We start from the raw sequence: 16917 nt of genomic DNA on the forward strand, positions 1-16917 counted from the left end.
ACCCAGGACCCCAGTTTTGAATGTCTCCTCTATCACTTGCAGCATGTTAATTCCTCTTAGGCTGACCCCTTCCTTATACCAGGAAGCCTGCCAGAGTCCTTAGATTGACACGCAGGTGGCAATGTCCAGACAGAGGAATGAACCCTGTCTTGTATCCCCTTCTTAGGGGGAGGAAAACCTCTCCAGGTTTCCCATAGACCTCTCCTCATATTTCTGTGGCCCACACTGAATCATATGCCTATGCTCAAGCCAATCAGTTGGGCAGTGAGACCAAAGTGATTGGCTTAGAATTATCAGTTTTCCCCAGGAATTAGAGAAGGTTTTAGTTTCCTGAAGAAAGCATGATTCCAACCATCATGAACAAACACTGGGTTGTCTTAGCAATAGTTATTGGTTGGAGCTGTTACAGTTCCTACATATTTCAGGCCTCTACCTTTATAAAACTATCTCTTATTGGAAGAAAGTGTAAATATCATTAGCTTATCGCATCATCCTAAATGTCAACACTCTATTGATACTATGTTTCTTGTAATTTTTAAAGTTTATTATACATCTGCTCGTTTTATATCACCAAGTATTAAGTTTGTAGGGGGCTATAAATATGTTTAAGATAATGTCTTTGCCATCAAAGAGCTTACTGTTGTTGAGAAAAGCTAAAACATTTAAAGTTAAATCTTTAGCAGTTGAAATAAAGGAAATAATAGTCTGCTGTAGTATAAGTAGAAAAAATACTGGCTTTGATCTTAGAATATTTAAGTCTTAGGTACAAGTTTTACAACCTCAGACAAGTTGTTTAATCTTTCCAAGTATATTTCTCTAAACCTAGGTTTCCTCAGAAAGAAAATAGGAATAATGATGCTATTTCCCAGTTTTATTATGAGGTTCAAATGAGACAAAATCCAGTTATTGAGAGAGAGTGTGTGTGGCTTAGAGTCAGCTATAAGACAAGGTATAATTATCCAGTTATTTGTACTGAGAACAATTGCTATAGAAGTTCAGAGAAGAAACCACAGAGAGTTAACATTGAGTGGTTAACAGGGAAAGTGTAAACAACACAAATTAACTCGCCTGGTCCTGGTAGTTGAAAAAATAAGAGGAAGAAACTACCGGTCCCAGTGGGAGTACAAACATCTTTTTGTGATTCATCTTGTTGTTTATCTTACCCTCTCTCCTTCTCGAGGTCAAGGACTATTTTAAACCCTAGTGTATATAGCATCTAACACAGAGTCTTACATGAAAACCCTTTGTTAAAATGATTTACCAAAAACAATTTGAATTCCATTTTTGCAATAATATTGTGTCTCTGGAGTACTTTGGGCACCAAATGCACCCGTTTGGGCCAGCATTTTGGAAGGCACTGCACAGCACTTCTGTTTCAGTGGACCATACTAAATCATGGAGGCGAATATAGCTTCCAAGAATGTCATATTCATGTGTTTCTTCTTCCAAAGAGCTCTTTCTGTACCAGGAAAGAGAATGGCTTCAACTCTGTCTTCTCCGACCACTTCCTTGGAGTATTTCAGAGGAATTGTGAGGCCACATCTGTGTCCATCAGGAATAGAGCTGAGTGAGTTAATGAGCTCTGCCGTGGACACAGGGGCTGAGGTGGGACAGATCCCACGCCCTGGGTTTGTGGTCTCTGTTGGGTGCGCTTGATGAAGGCACAGGAAAGGTGCTCAGTGATTAGCCAGTGACACGGTGTTTGCTCCTTCATTCTGTTTCCAGGTTATCGGTCTCAGTTAAATTTTGAGTAATTTAGGATCATTTTCTATAATGTGTCACTCCACTCTTGGTTTAAAGGTCCTGTCTTGTTTCAGAAGGAAACAGATAGCAGTGAGGAGGAAGACATTGTCGGGCCGATGCCTGCCAAAGGACCAGTTAACTCCAGTGTAACAGCAGAGTTTGAAAAGAGGGCCCAGAGAATGAAAGAAAAACTGACCAAAGGAGATGACGTAAGTTTCAAATACACAGAACACTTTACTCTGAGAAATCGACCACATAGATCAAAAATCTCAATTTTGATAACAGACATTTAAAAAATGTCCTTCTGCATGTGTATGTATATAAAAATTTGGTCTCTAGGGTAACTCAGAAGCCATAAAAGGAGAAAACTGACAGATTTGCACAATTAAAAATGACAATATGGCAAAAGATAACATTAAGTCCAAAGAACAATAAATTAGATGAAAGTATTTATAACATATTTGACAAGAAAAATCATCCATCTATTAAATCATTTTCTCTTCAGTTCAGTTGCTCAGTTGTGTCTGACTCTGCGACCCCATGGACTGCAGCATGCCAGGTTTCCCTGTTCATCACCAACTCCCAGAGCTTACTCAAACTCACGTCCTTTGAGTCGGTGATGCCGACTCGATCCAACCATCTCATCGTCTGTCGTCCCCTTCTCCTTCTGCTTCTGCCTTCAGTCTTTCCCAGCATCAGAGTCTTTTCTAAGGAGTCAGTTCTTTACATCACATGGCCATAGTTTTAAAAGGAGCTTCAGCTTCAACATCAGTCCTTCCAATGAATATTCAGGACTGATCTCCTTTAGGATGGACTGGTTGGATCTCCTTGCAGTCCAAGGGACTCTCAAGAGTCTTCTCCAACACCACAGTTCAAAAGCATCAATTCTTCAGCACTCAGCTTTCTTTATAGTCCAACTCTCAACATCCATACATGACTACTGGAAAAACCATAGCTTTGATTAGACGGGCCTTTGTCTTTCTCCTAATGTCTTTTTCTCTTAACATCTGCCTCAGCTGAGAAGCATAGTCACTTAGGTAGTATTCTATACATGTATGCACACATGTCCACACTTTCCAGGATACTTTTTTTTTGTTTAACTTTTTATTTCTCTTAAAGGATTCATCTAAACCAATTACGAGAGAATCTTGGATGACTGAACTTCCTCCAGAAATGAAAGACTTTGGTCTCGGGCCCAGAACTTTTAAGAGAAGAGCTGATGGCAAATCTGGAGACCGATCAGTCTGGACCGACACGCCAGCCGACAGGGAAAGGAAAGCTAAGGTGAGAGGGCTTGTGTGTTCCTGTATTTCTGTCCACGTTGGCTCTATTTTGAAAAAAATAGAAGGCAGAATTATTCCAGGGTACTGTTTCTTAGCTTATGATTCCCAAGGGAAAAGATTTCCCCTGAAGGAAAGTTATAAGAAAAGAAAGCGACACCAGTTGCTTCCTGTGTATTCATTTATACTGTTTCCCAACAAATTGTCTCATTAAACCTCAAGAGAACCTGGAGACATAAGTTTATTAACCTCATTTTATGAAAGGAGACACTGTGCCCTATGAGGTCATTTTTTCTGGAATTAAATGCTGGTAAGTGATGAACAGTAATTCCGTTCTAGACCTTTCTGATTCCAAATCCCCCAGTCTTTATACGTCAAAATGTCTCCATGAAAGTTTCTTTTAAAATATCTTGGAAAAAAACAAAGCACAGATTAACCTAGCGAGTTAAGTGATAGTAGTGAGTGTCTCTGAAAGTAGCAGTAGCTCCAGTGCACTAAACTTCACATTACTGTCAAGACAGGCAAAAAGCCCTTTCCTTAATACATTGAATAATTTACCAAAAAAAGAAAAAGGAAAAACTATGCATAAAATACATCATTATTATTAGATTTTCTTTTCTTGGATTTCTACACGTATTACGAAGTATTCCATTGTTAAGAATCCAGCCAGTACTAACTCCTTAAATTCACTTCATCAGAAATTCCAATTTCCTTGAGTTGTGAGTGCTGTCTTAAATGCTTGACTAATTGGCGCCTTATGATTATAACTTATCAGTTTTAAATTAAACAGTTCCTTACTTAATTCATGCCCCTAACTCTGTTTGTCTTGTTCATTAGTACCTGGAATTATGAAGATTTCTATTTTCATTCTATAACCAAAAATTGAATGTCTCCTCTGGCAAGCATCATGTTTGGTCACAAGTGACAGAGAAAGCTCCTTAAGACACTTTGATTTTCATGAAGAATTGGTTGTGAAATAGTGTTGTTCTTAAAATGTGGGTGATGTGTGGAAATCACCTCATTTTAGCAGAATATGTGGCAAAACCATACGTTCTCTTTTACCCTGAAGACTCAAGGAAATCCGAGAGTTATAATGGACAGGTGAGGTGAACCACCACACCTGGGGGGAGAGGCAACGGAAGATGGGGGGTAGAAGTGAGCCACACCCCACAGCCCCACTGCTGGGCACGTGCCCTGAGGAAACCGCCATTGAGAAAGACATCAGTGTTCACTGCAGCACTGTTTACAATAGCTAGGACATGGAGGTAACCTAGATGTCCATCGACAGATGAATGAATAAAGAATTCGTGGTATTAATACATATACATAATGGAATATATTACTCAGCCATAGAAAGGAATGCATTTGAGTCAGTTCTAATGAAGTAGATGAACCTAGAGCCTGTTACACAGAGTGAAGTAAGTCAGAAAGAGAAAAATTAATACTGTATATTAACACATACATACCGAATCTAGAAAGATGGTCCTGATGAACCTATTTGCAGGACAGACAGAACAGACTTGTGGACACAGCGGGGGAAGGGAAGGGTGAGACAGATTGAGAGCATAGTTTGGAAGCACACATTACCACGTGTCAAATAGGGAGCCAGTCGGGATTCGCTGTATGACTCAGGGAGCTCACACCGGGGCTCTGTGACAACCTGGAGGGGTGGAGGGGATATATATATACCTACGGTTGATTTGTGTTGCTATATGACAGAAGCCAACACAGTATTGTAAACCGATTATCCTCCAATTAATAAATAAATTTTAAAAAAGATGTGAGCCACACACTGTGAATGACTAGTGTTGGAATGCCTGTCTGCTCTTTCTTAACTGGTCTTTTATAAAAATAACTTACTGGCATTTTTATAATTTCACCTTTAAAATTGTCTCCAAAAAGACAACTTAATACCCTTGCTTACATGGATTTTTTTAAAATATTTTTTAAATATTTATTTATTTGGCTTACTCAGGTCTTACTTGCCGCATGGAGAATCTTCCATTGTGGCGTGTGGAATCTTTGATTGCAGCACACAGACTCTCCAGTTGTAGCGTGCAGGCTCAGCTGCCCCGTGGCCTGTGGCATCTCAATTCCCCAACCTGGGATTGAACCTGTGTCCCCTGCATTGCAAGGCGGATTCTTGACCACCGGGAAAATCCCTTACATGGACTTTTTATTTGTGCTTTTTTCAGACCTCCTGTTCCTCATTGTGTGTGAGTACATGTCTAGCCTACAGCTAGATATGCAAGAAGTCTTCCTCAAAGGAAAATAACACAGAAAAATGGAACGAAGAGAAAGTAACCAGTACAATTTGAACTTAAGATTTTAGGTCCTGTGACTGAGTTCTTTAGATCTAGTCATTCTTTTTACGGTTGAAAATGTTTTGTTGTATATTTACAACAGACTAACAAAGGGATTATTAATACCCCTTAGATCTTATGTGGTTCTATATCACAGCATGTAATACTGCAGACTTATATTTGTGGTAGAATTTATCACAGAAAGTATCACAGAGCTGTCCTTTATAACGTGAAGTTGCTCAGTCATGTCCGACTCTGCAACCCCATGGGCCTACCATGCTCCTCTGTCCATGGAACTTTCCAGGCAAGAGTACTGGAGTGGGTTGCCATTTCCTTCTCAAAAGGATCTTCTCGACCCAGGGATCAAACCTCTGTCTCCCACATTGTAGGCAGACGCCTTACCGTCTGAGCCACCAGGGAAATCCTTTATAAAGGTCATGACTAATTTTTGATTTTTGTAATGGATCTTCGTCAAGTTTCCTTTTTTACTCTCTCTCCAAATATCCTTTTTGTATGTTTTTTCCATCATTTCCCTCCTTTTTTAAAAAATTTATTTTATCATCTTACTTGTTATATTTGATTCCCCAGCATTCATCTCCCTACCACTAATGCCAACATGGCCTAAATGAAGTAAGATTAGAAAGAAATGAAAGTGTTATGCATAAACTAATTGAATAAGATCTGTTATAATCTCACCTCCCAGTCTTGACTAGATTTACTCTTAGAAGGTCAGGTCTTCACCTCCATCTTATCAGAACATCATTTTTCTCTTAATATTACAAGTAAAGAATCTGTTTCTGGGAAAATTGTTATGGAAAAATGAGAAATGAGCTACTCCTATGTTTTTTAACATACTTTATTAAGTACAGTGTTGTTTTAGTCCATTATTTAGATAAAAATTGGGCTCAGATGGTAAAGCGTCTGCCTACAATGTGAGAGACCTGGGTTTGATCCCTGGGTTGGGAAGATCCCCTGGAGAAGGAAATGGCAACCGACTCCAGTACTTTTGCCTGGAAAATTCCATGGACTGAGGAGCCTGGTAGGCTACAGTCCATGGGGTCGCAAAGAGTCAGACACGACTGAGCGACTTCACTTCACCTGACTTTCTTAAGCAAATAGCAACAGTATAAAAACATGCTTTGAGAAAAATAGTTTTCAGTTGTTTTTGTCTGAGCCTTATTCATTCCTAGTTGGGGCTGTATTTTGCTGAATATTTTTTTTTTCTAACCAAAATTTATTGGAAATTTACCTAAGTATTTCATCAGTGTGTGTGCTATAGTAAATGGTATATCTTTTTAAATTTCAAATTCTAATTGTTCCTTGCTGGTATGTTTTGTTTGTTGGCCTGGTATCCTACAGCTTTGCCGTGCATCTGTGTGTGCTCAGTCGTGTCCAACTCTTTGCAACCCCATGGTCAGTAGCCCATTGGGCTCCTCTGTCCATGGGATTTTCCAGGCAAGAATACTAGAGTGGGTTACCCTTTCCTTCTCCAGGGAATCTTCCTGACCCAGGGATCAAATCCACACTTCTCTGTCTCCAGCATCAGCAGGCGGATTCTTTACCACTGAGCCGCCTGGAAAGCCCCAGCTTTGCTATACTTGCTTATTAATGCTAAGAGTTGTTTAATAGATCGTGGAGTTTTCTACATTGACACTCATATGTCTTCTGTGAATAAAGATAGTTTTATTTTTATTTTTCTATACCCCTTTTGTTTCTTTCTCTTAATTTTTTTCCCTCAAAAGTGCTTTTCCTGGTTTTGAAAGATCCCTTACCAAGAATATTACCATTTCTAGTGGGAAGAGAATCAACAGGCCTGGCTTTGTCTAGTCTCCTGTTAATCTGAATTAAAATGATAGTATTTCTTGTTCATTTTTTCCTGATAATGTGGTTCCGTAATGTGTTATCTGTTCATTCCTCAGGAGATGCAAGAAGCAAGAAAGTCATTCAGTAAGAAGGATGAAGAATATATACCATCAGGAAGGGATAAGAGATTGGCTGAGCAAGTATCCTCATACAATGTAAGTCAGAGAATAAAATGCATGACCTTGCTTTTTTTTTTTTTTACATCTTTTAATGCTCTTCTCATTTTTTCTCTTTTTCTTGTTTCTCTTTCTTTTATGTTTTTCTTTTCATCTCAGTGTTTTTCTATACATCTGTTCTGAAAAATACTCTTGTGTGTACATATATGTATACAAACATATATGTATAATCCTCATGTTGTGGGCTTTTTTAATGCATCTCATAATATTTTCAGGTTTTCAGGGTTTTTTTAGTTGTTTTTTTTTTTTTTAATTAATTTATTTTAATTGGAGGCTAGTTACTTTACAATATTGTATTAGTTTTGCCATACACTGACATGAATCCACCATGGGTGTACATGTGTTCCCCATCCTGAACCCCCCTCCCATCTCCCTCCCCATCCCATCCCTCTAGGTCATCCCAGTGCACCAGCCCCAAGCACCCTGTCTCATGCATTGAACCTATACTGGCGATTCATTACACAGATGATAATATACATGTTTCAATGCCATTCTCCCAAATCATCCCACCCCAGTTCATTTTTTACTTGAATCGTATATCAGAAATTCAATTCCTGGAGATGGGTAGCACATGATCAGAAAGTAAAGAGCCCTATTAACTCCTAGAGATCCCAATTCAAACATTTCTAAATATAAGCCAATTTGGAATATTTGATGTAAAGATTTAAATAAAAGTATGAAACTTTAAAATACAGTTCAATTTAAATTTGAAAACAGTCAGGATTCATTGGGCAAACTATTATTTTTGTAATTGTCTCTTACTCATTAAAAAAAAAAAAAACAGCAAAAAAAACCTGGTATTTCACTCAAAGAATAAATAAACCACTGAACCCTTCAGCTCCTGAAAGGTATTTAGGTGTTCAGGAAAACTACCTTCTATTCCCAGTGCATTAGTTTATAAAAAGTTCTATAAGCATTAAAAATATAGTTAGCAAAGTTTTCACAGACTTGAGAGTGCTTCACTCACAACAGCCTTAAAAAGACTTCTGTAGGAATCTTCATAGGAGCTTTATTCATAACAGCTAATTTCTTTGATAAGCCCAGGTATCTATCAGTAAGCAGTGGGCCAAGGGGGAGTATATATATGATGAAATACTACTTGGCAATAAACAGGAACAAATTACAAATACATGCAACATTGTGGATTAATCTCAAAGTCATTATGCTGAGTGCAGGAAGTCGTACCCAAGATTTCATACACATGTACCACTGTATAATTCCATTTATATGAAGCTCCACAATAAGCAAAATGTGTCTGTGGTGGGAAAAAATCAGAATAGTCGTTGTTGGAGCAGGAGTGTGGAGATGGACAAGAAAGGAACATGCAGAGCTTCTGCAGTGATGGAAGTACATCCCACATATTGCTAGGAGTTCAAGTTGCAAAGCTCAGTGGATGCAGTGTTAAGATTTGCACATTTCATTCTATGTAAATTACTTTAAAAGAAAACAGTGTAAACAAATATAGAACATGTAATGATGTCTGCAATGTACTTTAAAATGCTTCCAAAAAATTAGGGTTTGAGTTTTATGGTGAAATTTTGGTTACTTATGAGACCTTCTTTTCAAAATATTAATGTTGTTTTCAGACTGAACCACCTCCTAGTATTGATAAATTGAACAATCTTAAAAAATATGACCATGAAGGCAAAAGAGTTGGACACGACTGAGCGACTAAGCACAGGAAGGCAAAAGAAAAACCAAACAATTAGAATCTTAGCATGAATTTTCTAAAGCTTCTGAGAAACTATCACATGCAAAATTAATTGCCCTTGTTTTTTACAAATTAGTATAAAACATACACGTTTTGTTAAATTATTAAATTTGGTAAATCAACAAACTGGTCGTTTAGCAAATTGATCTCACATGAGTTGGCTTTTGGTGTGATTTTCTGTGAACTAACTGCTTCTAGATGTTTTTATTACTCACTTATAAGTTCGGTCCTCTGTGTCAGTCACAGAATGCAAATGTGCTAAACCAGGTAGACGGCACACCTGAAACAAACTGATCCAACAGCTCATTTCTTTTATCATAACAACAGTCCACTTGAATTGTGTGGATTGACTATAATAGTCTACTGGTTTAACGTATTCCTCTGTCTTTCTTGGTGTTCAGTTTACTACTTCAGGGGGTCAGTCAGTGGAAACTGACCATTTTTCTTTGTCCACTGGTGCCCACTTTTTGTTACCTTCTGCAGTTTGGCCCATCAGCGTAGACCGTTTTCCTCAGCACCAGCTCTAGGAAGTGCAAGCAGGACTTCTACCGCTTCTCACAGTTTCTCCAAACTCTGCTCTCTGTTTCCTCCAGCTCTTTCTTAAATCTTCAGCCTTTCCCATCCAACTCTTGATAGCCTGTCTGCCTTCATCCTTATTGTCTCATTAGTGAATTATTATCTCATTAGTGGAAGAAGGGAGGGAAAATGTGGAGAAATTGCACTAAAAGGTTAAATTTTACAGTATAAATGTTTTACATTTATATGTACACATATAATTATATTCTCCATTATAGTTCTCCATCCCAGATTAACCCTACTCCTGTGCTTTCCATTCTCTTTCCCCCTCTGTTAATACCAAACTACCAGACAGAACCATCTGTTTTACAGGACACCTGTGTGAGAACCTGGGTGGATCTTCACAGCACAGGTTCCTGAGATCCATGGTGGCAGCTTTGATTCACTGCATCTGTCATGGGGCTCAGGAGGCTGTTTTTCTTTTCAACCAGTCAAGGGTGGAGAGAGATGGCCTTCCAAGTGTTTTTACTCAGTATTTACTGAGTATTGTCCCCTCAGAAAACTTCTCCTGGACATGTCATTATAAGTTTCAATAGTTTGCAGAGATACAATTTATAGCTTGTTTTATTATTCTTTTCAGTGTTTCAGATGGAATCTAAATGCTTTAGCAACTTATTATCTATTATTATCCTTTAAAAATATGTATGAACAAGCTCTTCCTTAACAGTTGGAAATTTTATTTCATCCTTTTTTCTCCTTGAATACATAATTTCATTTCTCTTATGCCACAAATTTTATCTTAATGGAATCCGCTTTTACGCTTGAAAGTCTTTTATGATTATATTTGAAAAGTCATATTTCACTTCAGCAAATCTATGCACATAAATTGAAACCAAAAGGTTTTAATTTCCTGTATCTAAAGTCTAAATGTTTACACTTTTCTTCCTTTTGGATTAAGTTGTAAAATCAGTTGATAAAAACAATATAAATATATCTCAGATTTTGATAATTATTAAATGTCAAAAGTAAAATGTAAACCTTATATCTTAATGAAAGACCTTTTCTCCAGTTACTTTCTGGTCTTTCGATGAATGTTACTGCTAGAATAAGACAGATTTCAGCATCAAATATGTTCTTTATTTAGTTCATTTGTATAGTTAAGAGTCATATGGTTAAGAGTTAGGAAACCATGTTCACATACAGCAGTGGGTAAGAAAGGAACATGGTTCATTATCATGATGTCATTCAGTTCTTTAAACAGTTTCTATTTATGTACTTAAACCTCAGAATGATCTATTAACAAAAAATTACTATTATTAATGATATCCCAACTTTCACTCTGTCTCAACTTTGATTTTTTCTTTCACATCAGTCTCTTTTTTTTCTTTTGCAATTAGAACAGCTTGACATTTAGTAACTTCTCAGCTGAGGGCTGTTTCCATTTTTCCAAAGGGTACAAGCTGGCAGCATTGCCCCTTACTGGCTACTGAAGGGCGGGGCGAACAGGGACAGGAAGGACTGTAGTGCCCCGACTCCAGCCCCCTGAACAGCGTGTATTTCTCAGTCTCACTTTCCAAATCCGCATAATGGCAATAATAACGTTTAATTTATATTGATTATAAATTTAGATGTTGTCCAGATTACAACATAGTAAATGCTCAGTAAATTGAATACTTAACATTTATTGACTGATTCTTATGTACCCCGATATGGTACTAAATCCTTTGTATTCTTTAGATGACCTAACTCCTACCTCATCCAAATATTTGGACATTACTGCTACTAGGGTTTATTATTTTACAGCTGAGAAACGTAGGCATAAATTACTTGCCTGTGATCAGCAAGTGTTGAAAATGTCAGCACCATCATTGCTACTCTGGTTTCTCCAAATTCAGCGCTTATGTTCTTAACTGTTTCTCCATGCCCTGTGTATTGATAGGTTATTTTTTCTTAGCAATATTTGATTCTTTTTACCTCCACTTTCATTAAAAATAAAGATTTAGAAAGCACTTAACTTGCAAATCAATTTGTTTCCTAAAGATGTATGAAATGATCAGTGTATGAAATGAGAGGGATTGAGAAGTTGGAAATAGTGCTAATTTAAATAAATTCTTAACTATTACAGCATCCAGCTAGAGCTAAGTTTATAGGAAATAACCACATAACCTAGTTGACAAAGTCAGATCTCATTGTCACATCAGACAGGTGAGGCTGGCTTTCTGTGAAAAAGTCTGACTTCATTTCTCTGTTCAAATAAATATGATTATGATCATTTCTATGACACTTCTGAATTGTACCGTAGGTGGGTAGGTGCCATGAATTTGTCTTCTAATGAAATAAGATGCTGCCGCCTTCAACATTTCTTACCAGTTATTTTGCTTTCACTGAGCTCTCTTCATGTCTTTGCTCTCAAATATGTTCTCTGACAGGAGACAGGGTGTGGAAGAGATGTGGTTGTTAAGCAAAACCTACCGTCTTTCATTGTCCCATTCTGCAGTGTATCTGAATTCAGAAACATTCCAACAGCAGCAGAAATAGCATTCCAAAAGGGTATCACACTCTTTAAGAGAAATTATGTTTGAGACAGAATAATAGCTCAAAGCCTCCTGGGTTTACCGTTCCTTGATTAGAAGTTTCGTTCATACCAGTAGTGCAGGTTTTTTTATTTGATGCTCTGAAGCCTTGCTCCCCAAGACAGTGTTCTCTAATAAGATTCTGAAAGGCCTCTTCTTCATTAAATGGAAAAGGGCTGTAATAAAAGGGTAGATATCCTCACAAGATGCATTATCAGGCGAGTCCATTTTAAGTGAGGCTACATGAAGAAGCTGAGAATCACGGGTAGAGAACGTTGAAATTCCCTGTGCCTTCAATACCCCTTGGAATCCACTCTGTGTGGCCCCCAGGGATGGATACACACACAGCTGGTCTGTACTGCCTGCACCTGCGCCCACATCTCACACCCTGCTCACACTCACACTGACACACACACACACACAGCAGTTGGATGGCTGCTGGTCTGTACTGCCTGCACGTACTCCCTCATCTCACGCCCTGCTCTCTCTCTCACACACACACACACACACACACACACACAGCAGTTGGATGGCTGCTGGTCTGTACTGCCCTCATGTACTCCTGCATCTCACGCCCTGCTCCTCCAAACCAGGGCTATTCTGTCTTATCCTTTAATACTGAAAGGTCTGTGATGAATCTCTAATTTATAAAAACCAGTTGCCTCTGCTCGAACCTCATCCTCCTAGATATATTTGAAAATGTGAAACTAATATCATACTATAAATCAGCTATACTTCGATTTTTAAAAAAAAGAAAATGTGAGCACCTTCCCCAGCTGAAAAGAAAGAGAATGAGGGCAATAAGGAAAGCTGAAAGGGACAGAAGTCCTCTTGGCACACAGTCTATGCCAGGACCATGCAGACGTGACCTGCACCGGCCTTGGATTTTGTCTGCTCTGTGCCGTTGTTTTTCTGCTTTGAGTGTGCTTTCGCTTCAGCCTGGCGGTGCCTTGTCTTTTCCATTCCACCTACAAAGGCTTCGTGGACCAGCGCGTCCATGAAGCTTTAATCAGGCTCCCAAGAGAGAAAGTAATTGCTCCTTTCTCTCCCATTAACACTGACTCATCATACGATGCTTTGCATGATGGTTATTTAAACATTAGTTTCATGTCCATCTTGTTCTTTTTTGATCACGTGGCATGAGTTCATAGATACCTTTATTTTGGTTGAATTGAATTTGCCTCTGATACATATTTTCTTCAGAGATGCTGTCTCAGATTTAGAAAAACCATTGAGGGACTTCCCTGGTGGTCCGGGGGTTAAGAATCCACCTGCCAATGCAGGGGACATGGGTTCCGTCCGTGGCCCAGGAAGATGCTGCAAGCCGCAGAGCAGCTAAGCCTGTGCACCACAGCTGCTGAACCCATGTTCTAGAGCCCGAGAGCCGCAACTCCTGAAGCCCACGTGCTACAACTCCTGAAGCCTATGCTGGAGCCTGTGCTCTGCAGCAGGAGAGGCCACTTCAGAAGCCCTCACACTGCAAGTCGGGAGTAGCCCCCCGCTCGCCAGAACTAGAGAAAGTCCTCGTGCAGTGAAGAAGACCCGGCACAGCCAAAATAAATAAAATTTTTTTAAGTATTAAAAAAAAGAAGGGGACTTCCCTGGTGGTCCCAGGGCTAAGACTCTGTGCTCCCAATGCAGGGGGCCTGGCTTCAATCCCTGATCAGGGAACTAGATCCCACATGTCGCAACTAATACCCAGCACAGCCAAATAAATAAAAGTAATAAAAATTTTTTTAAAAAAGAAGAAAAACAGTTGGGGTTTGTAAATAGCCTCCCTTAATGTTCACCATTACCACTTCATTCCTTTGTTTCCTGATTATTATATTCTGCCAGTGACGTATCCCAACTAAGATTTTTATTTCTGCTGTCTTGCTCTCCCCAGGAATCAAAAAGGTCAGAATCTCTTATGGACATTCATCATAAAAAATTAAAGAATAAGGCTGCTGAAGATAAAAATAAGCCCCAAGAGAGAATACCATTTGACCGTGATACAGATCTCAAAGTTCATCGGTTTGATGAAGCTCAGAAAAAAGCCTTGATAAAGAAATCTAGAGAACTAAACAGCAGGTTTTCACATGGCAAAGGCAATATGTTTTTATAAGTAAGTATCTATCAGTAAGGCATATTTTCATATTGATAAATTTTGAACTTTTTTTCTAAATAGTTACCTATAACTGTAAAAATTGATTTCCTTTTATAATAAAGTAGATTATAAACCTGCAGATTTTTTTTTTCTAAATAAGTGTGAATTTTGAAAATTCAGCCTTGTGGAATAAAAAATATGTTATCCTGGGAAAGTAGACTTGTCCTGATAATAACCTAACGGGGCATTACTATTCAGAATGCTAAAATAAAAGCTTTTCATTTGTCAGAAGCAGCAATGAAAAGTGTGATTTGAAGCTTGAGTAAATATGCATGCTTTATTAAAGAATGAGGTTTCTTAGCAATTTTCTTATGTTATTAAATAAGATCACAGAAGATGTTCATTGCTTTTGAGAAATTCTGTGCAAGTTAAGGTTCAAAGCCATTACATCACTCGTACATAGCCCAAACTGACAAGGGTTCATAATTGTGATTGCATAAAAGCTAAGGTTGCTTCGTAAAATCTTTGTGATTTTTAATTGGATGAAACCTACATCAGTATTAAAGTGTGGCTTTAAGGGAAAATACTGTTCAGATGAGAATTATTTTCCGACTTATTGAATTTTCTTATTCTTACTTCAGGGGGATTTCCCTGTGCAATGAAGAAGAGTTGAAGAATACTCTTTTTTTCTGTCTGTCCAACTTTATTCCTTTCTTTTGAGTTTCTTAAGATTAGAGGATGACTTTAGTCTAAAAAAACCAAAAAGATTTACCTTGTTCTGTGCATCCTTTAAAGTCACGTGAAAACATAAAATTGGTGTGTCTTTTTAGAGGAGAATTTTATTTATGTGTCTTTGGCTTCTGAGGACATGTGGGCTTTTCTTCAAATAATCATTTTTAGGATCCTTCCACCCACCCTCACAAGTGCTCCATAAGATCTGCTCAGGCCGATCCAGGGCGTCTCTCCCACAGCCCGAACCCACCATCAGATGTCACCTGCCTGCCCTGAGAGACTGAGTGGGATCCTCCCAGTGAATCCATGAATTTGAAGCTATTTTGGTTTCCCTCTAAACTGCAGTCAGTGAACAGACAACATTTACTTGAAAACAGAGGGTGTGAAGGTTTTTTCTATTTTGTTAGCAGTTTGCTTGTTTGGGCTATCAGAGCTTTTTCTTTGTGGTTTGGGTTTTTTGGTTGGTTGGTGTCACAAAGAGGGACCTGTGCATTATTTCATGTGCTAAGGAAAAACTATTTTGATTTTTCCAACCTTAGTAAGTAATCCTAGAGGATGCCTTCAGAGGTCACACCATTAACCTTTAATGGTGTGAAGTCTGAGACCCGGGCTCTGTGTTCTTCACCAAAGCTTTGTAAGTCTTTAAACTGCTTTGGGATGATCTGACTTGGCCCATTTTTATATGTAACATGTTTTAGCTAATTCATTGTGGACAGATCTCTGCAATCAACCATGAATAACTTTTTTTAAAAAAATCAAACTCATATTCCCCAGATATAAAAATGGAAAGTAATCAAAGCCACCATGATGGAGGATGGTAAGTCTGTGATGCTTCAAGCATTGCCTCTGAAGATGTTAAACAGAAAATTCTCAACAGTTAGGCCTAAATTCAAATTCTGGAAGTTACACTTTCTTACAGATTAATCCCAATTGTTCTGCTAGTTCTGTGTTCTAGTTTTGATGCACATGGTTTTAATGGGGAAAGATTCTGAGTCCTAGTTCATTTAGGCTTCATGAAAATTGAGTATAAAACTGAGTGTTCAGTCAGATTATGGGCCAGATTCTTCTTCTTAGACTTCTTAGACTATACAAATACAATGATACTTTCCATAAGAGTAACCCACTCAAGAATGTTCCTGTTTAAAAGATGAATTTTTTTCTCCTGAGCAAATTGGAAAGGTTCCTAGTCTAAGCAGAATTGAACAGAGCTGCCTTTTGATTGAAGATGTCATTTTTAGTGGGTGATATTTTCTGAACACAAAACTTTGTAGAAGAGTATCTATTACTTTCACTGATTTTGTTATAATGTTTTTTCTTCTGATGAGATGTTTTCTAGTTCCTCATCCTCATGTAGATTCCTAATATATATATATTTTTTGAGAAGCTTTTGGCATTTTTAAGATAAAAATGTGGTCTTTGAATACTTATTTTTGCTTTGCTTTCCTCACTGTAAAATAGAGATATTCCTATAGTATGTATTTATTGTTTCTCCCATAATGCTTGGAATGTCTGTAACCTCACCAACAGGGAGAAAATACTGATACTTTCCATGAGTGACCACATCACTGGTTCAGTTCAGTTCAGTCGCTCAGTCATGTCCGACTCTTCGCGACCCCATGAGTCGCAGCATGCCAGGCCTCCCTGTCCATCACCAACTCCCGGAGTTCACTCAGACTCACGTCCATCGAGTCAGTGATGCCATCCAGCCATCTCATCCTCTGTCATCCCCTTCTCCTCCTGCCCCCAATCCCTCCCAGCATCAGAGTCTTTTCCAATGAGTCAACTCTTCGCGTGACGTGGCCAAAGTACTGGAGTTTCAGCTTCAGCATCATTCCTTCCAAAGAAATCCCAGGGCTGATCTCCTTCAGAATGGACCGGTTGGATCTCCTTGCAGTCCATGGGACTCTCAAGAGTCTTCTCCAACACCACAGTTC

The 16917-nt window shown here is 38.5% G+C and overlaps 1 protein-coding gene across 3 annotated transcripts in view; it reads left to right on the forward strand.

Moving 5' to 3' along the window:
* Positions 1-16620, forward strand: part of GPALPP1 (GPALPP motifs containing 1) — a 30540-nt gene extending 13920 nt beyond the window's left edge. The window contains exons 5-9 of one of the 3 annotated variants that reach the window (XM_010854618.1): positions 1818-1952; positions 2863-3027; positions 7246-7344; positions 14051-14269; positions 14893-16620. In XM_010854618.1, coding sequence (XP_010852920.1) covers positions 1818-1952; positions 2863-3027; positions 7246-7344; positions 14051-14269 — 618 coding nt within the window. In that variant the 3' untranslated portion in view covers positions 14893-16620. Of the gene's footprint in view, positions 1-1817; positions 1953-2862; positions 3028-7245; positions 7345-14050; positions 14389-14892 lie in introns of those variants that run through there. The other 2 variants (XM_010854617.1, XM_010854619.1) reach the window with 2 other exon arrangements.
* Positions 16621-16917: the final 297 nt, after the last annotated feature.

Source organism: Bison bison, unplaced genomic scaffold (genome assembly GCF_000754665.1).
Source record: "Bison bison bison isolate TAMUID 2011002044 unplaced genomic scaffold, Bison_UMD1.0 scf7180017864345, whole genome shotgun sequence".
NCBI classification, from domain to species: Eukaryota; Metazoa; Chordata; class Mammalia; order Artiodactyla; family Bovidae; genus Bison; species Bison bison.